The sequence below is a fragment of the Glycine max genome, chromosome 16 (genome assembly GCF_000004515.6).
Source record: "Glycine max cultivar Williams 82 chromosome 16, Glycine_max_v4.0, whole genome shotgun sequence".
Classification (NCBI taxonomy): Eukaryota; Viridiplantae; Streptophyta; class Magnoliopsida; order Fabales; family Fabaceae; genus Glycine; species Glycine max.
The window spans coordinates 7,566,128-7,571,884 of record NC_038252.2 but is presented as its reverse complement, the minus strand read 5'-3'; the positions used below and the strand labels follow the sequence as shown (position 1 = coordinate 7,571,884).

Sequence of the window (5,757 nt, the reverse complement as noted above, 5' to 3'; positions counted from 1 at the left end):
TTGAAAATATATGATTTTGTCATCAACAAAGTTAGTGAAGACTGAAGAGAGACGAAATCACAAAAATAACATATTTCAATATTTGGAGGATTGGCTTCATTAATTTCAAAGGACAAAGACTATAACTAAGTTTGACGGAAAGTACAATAATCAAAAACACATTTTTCCTAAAATAAAACCACACAAAAATGCTTATATTCTGGAAAAGGGAGAAAATAAGGCAATATCTCACTTTATTGGCAAGCAGTTGAGAACCGCTTTTAAACCATGTCTCTTGTGTTTCTGTTTGGCAGTGGGCATAGCAAGAGTCAATAAACATTCCTTTAGATGGAGAATCTCCTACCTCACTCAATGCCCTTTGGAATTCACTTTTGAAGCCTGAAAATCACAAAACTATATTTTCACTCAAATGGCGTAGAAGTGGTGAAAAATATTGCTGTTTGGAACTCTACTAGAAGCTTTTACTCAAATGGATAACCCTTTTACATGTTATTTTTTCTTTCTCATGCCAGTGTTTTAAAATTTTAAGGTCTGTGAACAAGTTACATACATCAAGTGGTGACTGAGGCAGGACAATTTTTAGACTGTTTTCTAGGATTGATTAGAAGCACAGTGAAATACTTTTGTATGTAACAAAATTTGATTATACACAGGCTATTAAGATCAGAAAGTGTTCACCTTGCAATTTACTTAGTTGATCAGGTGAACAGTTGCTTAAATTAAGCTTGCAACTATGCCAACTATTACTGGGATCCGCAGAGCTAGGTACAAAGATGTTTCCAATCTGAATCAAAAGCAATATCTTGAGGATCAGAAAAAAAGACTTTACTAAGCTTATTTTCAATTGGCAAATATGACTATGCTTTATTCACTTATATTTCAGAGTTCTCTTTTGAAAGAAAAAGATTGATAGTGAAATCAGGAAATACTAAGATGAAGAGATAATGTAGAGTAATTTTTGCTCAATTTCTTATCATATACTTACGAATTCGGAAACAGTCTTGTTGCATATGCACGGGTAAAGGTTATGTACAATGAACCTCCTCCATACCTTTGCATATACAGTTTTTATACCAATTGATTTTGCATGAACGGATTTCATCCATTAGTTAATTAAGCAACTATGTGCTATATATGAAATATGTGAAAAGCTAACTCCCAAAAAACGCACTAGAATTGCCTACTAGGATATATTCTAAAGGACCACCACTCTGATTCTCTGGAAACAAACTGAAACTTCTTTAGCAACAGAATAATCTAACCTGCCACCAGTCATAGGCTGAATTAACAACGAAGATTGGGGTACTGATATGTGATGCCACATATTGTGGAAAAAAACACTACACAACAATTCAGAAGCATCAGTAACACCAAAGAAATTGCAAAGATAAAAGTAAAAATTACAAGTGACAATCTTGAAACTTACCAGTGCTGGGTTGTGTTTTGAAGTGCAAGATGTGGGTAAATTCTTTGCTGAACCCTAAAATAGTTTAAAAAAAATCAGTCTCTATTTAATGAAAGTTTTGACCATTAGAAAATAATCAAAAGAGAAAAGACATGCAAGTAGTACATGTATTGAAACAACTTCACTGTAGAACTCTTGAAAGGAATGTGCTCCTGAAATATCCTCTCTATTGTACAACAACAAATTAAATCATTCAATGGTCTAAGGAACTATAAGAAATAAATAAAAAAGTTAAGTGAAAACAAATTAGAGGAGCATACACATTGACAAAATAACCAGCATCTGGAACACATTTCACATTAGCTCTAGAAGGCAACAAAGCTTTAAAGCTATCACAGTGTAATATAGTAGTCAATCCTCCAGCTGAACAGCCAGAGAGAATAGCCTGCAGGTACAAGTTTCAGTTAGGGAAAGAAAAAACCATTCACGAGGAAGAAAAAAAGTGCCAAATCATCAATGTCTAATACATTTTTAGCGTTCTTCATTCCTTTTGCTAGTAATTCTTCCATTACAGCTGAAAAAATCCTTGCTCCTCTGAAGTGCAAATTGGTTGTCTGATTTATACATCAGATATACAAATCTCATCAGAAAGACAATTGGAAAAATAAAATTTACCAACACTTAATATTTTCCTCGGAATTTAATTTAAAATTCCTTTGAATTCTGCAAAACTTACTGGATCAACTTCTTCCACATCACCGGTAAACGATGAACCATCACAGTACCTAACCTTGACTCTATTCCAATTGTAGAAATCTGAAATTTATAAATTTCGTTAGAAAGCTGAGCAAAACAATTCACAACTCAAATAGAAACAATACACATTGTGATACGTTTTGTATCAGAATGATGCTGCAACAGAAAGAAATAATATAAAAGACAAATAGAAATGAGAGTAAGTACTCCCGCAAGTCAGAGAATATCCTCTAGATTTCAAATATCACTCCAAATCTTTCATATTGACTAGTGGAAATTACCTGGATTAAACTGTTGCTGATTGCTTAAAATTGCATAAAAGGAAATATCCGACATGTGGTTAGATGAACCTAAGGTAGTGTTCTTACGGTCAAGGCAACTCGTGACATTGTTGCACCATCCTCCTCCCTAAATAAATTTTAATGAAGTTCATTACCAAGAAAAGAGAACTTTCCATGGTTTGTCAAAACAAAGAAAAAGCAATTGACAAATTTGACATTTAAAAATTACTCAAGAGATGAAAGTAGTTGTATAAGGAAGGCTAGTAGCACTCTTACTAATACTCTTTCTACTATTGACTGAAATTTGTTAGAAATCACAAATTTTGGTGAATTTTACTTCTAAATCATGAGAGCGATTCATTAAATAAAAAATGAGACCCATCAAGATTTGTAATTTTCAATAAATTTCAGCCATTAATAGAGAGTGTTGGTAGCGCATTGTTCTAGCTGTATTGTACTCAAAACAAAATGTATTAAAAAGATATATTATTGGTACCACTTTCCTGAAAGGAACATACCTCAATGTGAACAATCCAGTTGTTAATCCCTTTTCCAAATCCCTTATCAAAGTGGTAAGCTGGTGGACTTCCATCCAAACAAACTGCATGACACGTTAAGCTTCAATTTATTATATATTATATAAATATTACTAAAAATAGAAGCAATGGAGAATTAAAGTTCCATGATATCACAACAAAAATTTCTCACCAGCTCCTTTTGTTTCTGAATTCTTGACCAAAGTCAATGGAACTGAAGATCCTTCTGCCTTGAGCAATAGCAGTACACAAACTAGAAGATTTAACCAGTGGCTGATTCTTGCACTCTCCATTTAGCAAAGTTTAACCAAAAGCAAACGATAAACCTATGCATAGAAAACATGGTACACATGGTTCCTTATAAAAAATATCAATATGGTATTTTAACTAATTCACATAAAGCCAAATTATTTTGGCTTGCCAAAAATAAAAAGAGCTTCATTAACTATTGTGGAGAACCTTTAATAGAGAGAAAGGGAGAGGAAACAGAGATCATAGAATGAAAATTATGAACAAGAATGGTAAAGTGATATTAGATAAAAAAGACTTGTTTTCTTGTTGGAGAAGGTAGATGAAATATTTCAAACCATTCCACAATAATAGAATTCTGAACACTTTTATCTGTTTAGTGCCAGAAAGTTAACCCAATTCGATAAACTAGCCCAGAAAATGAAACTTCCAATATTAATGCAAGTTAAATGAAGCACCCCAATGGCCCTATTGGTAGATAAAACTTACAATAAAAATATGAACATTGCCTATATTAACAACAGTTTACTATAGAGCTATATTCAATGACCTTTTTTTATGTATTCTACACCCCAAAATAAAATAAAAAACATAGCCTACTTCTTCCAACCCCACAACAAGAAATGATCAAAAGAGAAAAAATGAAAACAAGAAGGAAGAAGCATATGGAGAGAATGAAGGTCACTAGGAGGACCTGGAAAGGAAGAAGGGAGTGGTGTGATTTGAATTAAAATGTGAGTGAAACTGAGTTGAGGGTGGTGGCTTATAAAATGCGCGCCACGGGACACAGATTTGGTGACTTGCTGAGATAGATAATGATTAAGAACAAATTGGGAAACAAACTCTTTTGGAAAATTAAGTGGAAAATTGGATAAGAACGTGTGAAATGAGAGTTTACTCTTGGATTTTCGTTTTCTGAGCATTGTATGTTATTTAACTTTTCGCACTCGGAAACAATATTAATACGTGCTTTTTGCAACCTAACACTAGTTTGACACAAGTGATAGTAATCTCTATGCTTAATCAAATCTACCATGGTAAGAAAAAAAATTAATTTATTCAATTATAATTGGTTAAGAATCTAGGAGGCAACAAGAAATTATTATGACTTAAACATATTTTTGGTTATAAGTTAATATTTTTTTTGTTTTTGCTCTTTGTAAGTTTATTTTTTAATTTTAGTCCATGTATGTTTCTGTCTTTTCAATTTTGGTCATTGTAAGATTTTTTGCTCCCTTTCCTTGTCCTAATAAGTTTTCATTTTTTGCAATTTTAATCCATGTAAACACCAACTTATGAGGACTATATGAAAAAAATAAAAATTTACAAAGACCAAAATTGAGAAAATGTAAATTTATTATGACTAAAAATAAGCACAATATCTTACAGGGATCAAAATTAAAAAAAAAAATGTCAACTTATAATGACAAAAATCACGCTCTCAATCAATAATCATTTTACATCGGCCTAAGAGTTATACTCACTAACTTGGAAGTTAATGGTGTTTGTATAAATGAGATGTTAAAAACTTTAAAAATAAATTAATCAATATAACTATCATTATCAAATTCTTTAGTTAATTCGCTAACTCTTACGAGTTTAGGAATTCACTTACCTTCTTTGAGTTGACTCGTGTGTAAAAACTCTCTTTTTAGTAAACTCGGGATAGACTCTAAAAACTCTAACTAAACTCAACAAACTCTCGAGTTTACTCCGAGTCAACGAGTCAATAAGTTAAAAAAAATTAGATCAAAATGTATGTCATTCCCAAATAAAAAATTCTCACATTTGATAACATCAAACTCTTATAATATTTGTGAGTTATCATCTAATAGTGATGCATTACCAAATTTGGTTATTAAAGTATTGTAAAATTTATGATTTACAATTTTACTTTATTATATTATTGAAATTTTTATTTATAAATATTTTGTTATTATTTTTATATGAAGTGAATTCTTATGAGTTTACCAATTGAGTCTACAACTATAAAACTCTTACGAGTTTAAATAAGTTAGATAACCTTGAGTTTAACTATAAATAATGGAAATCACAATTAATCAAATTGTTAAAAATCAATTTTAAAAAAAAGTGCAAATCAGTAATACAAATTAGATCTTCCACTAAGTTGGAAATCAATCAAATCGTTAAAAATCAATTTCCAAAAATAAATACAAATCATTAATGCAAATCAGAACTTTCACTAACTTGAAAATAAATCAAATCGTTAAAAATCAATTTCCAAAAATAAGTGCAAATCATTAATGCAAATAAGATTTTATGCCTAAAAAATATACTCACTAACTTGAAAGTTAATGGTGATTGTGTAAACCAGATGTTCTCAAATTTAAAAGACAAACTAATCAATTTAACTATAAATAGTGAAAATCATAATTAATCAAATCTTTAAAAATTAATTTCCAAAAATAAGTGCAAATGCAAATCAGATCTTTTGCCTAAGATATACTCACTAGGTTGAAAGTTAACGGTGGTTGTGTAAACTGGATGTTCTGAAATTTTAAAATGTACA

The 5,757-nt window shown here is 30.8% G+C and overlaps 1 protein-coding gene across 1 annotated transcript; it reads right to left on the bottom strand.

Annotated features, from left to right (window-relative positions):
• Positions 1–348: 348 nt before the first annotated feature.
• LOC100811212 (pectin acetylesterase 8) lies at positions 349–3,271 on the bottom strand. Its single transcript, XM_041010280.1, has 10 exons — positions 3,151–3,271; positions 2,961–3,043; positions 2,443–2,569; positions 2,142–2,221; positions 1,933–2,019; positions 1,726–1,850; positions 1,571–1,631; positions 1,427–1,480; positions 1,263–1,340; positions 349–378 (listed from the first exon to the last, which is right to left on the bottom strand). The coding sequence occupies exons 1-10, from the start codon at positions 3,269–3,271 to the stop codon at positions 349–351; spliced, it is 846 nt and encodes a 281-aa protein (XP_040866214.1).
• Positions 3,272–5,757: the final 2,486 nt, after the last annotated feature.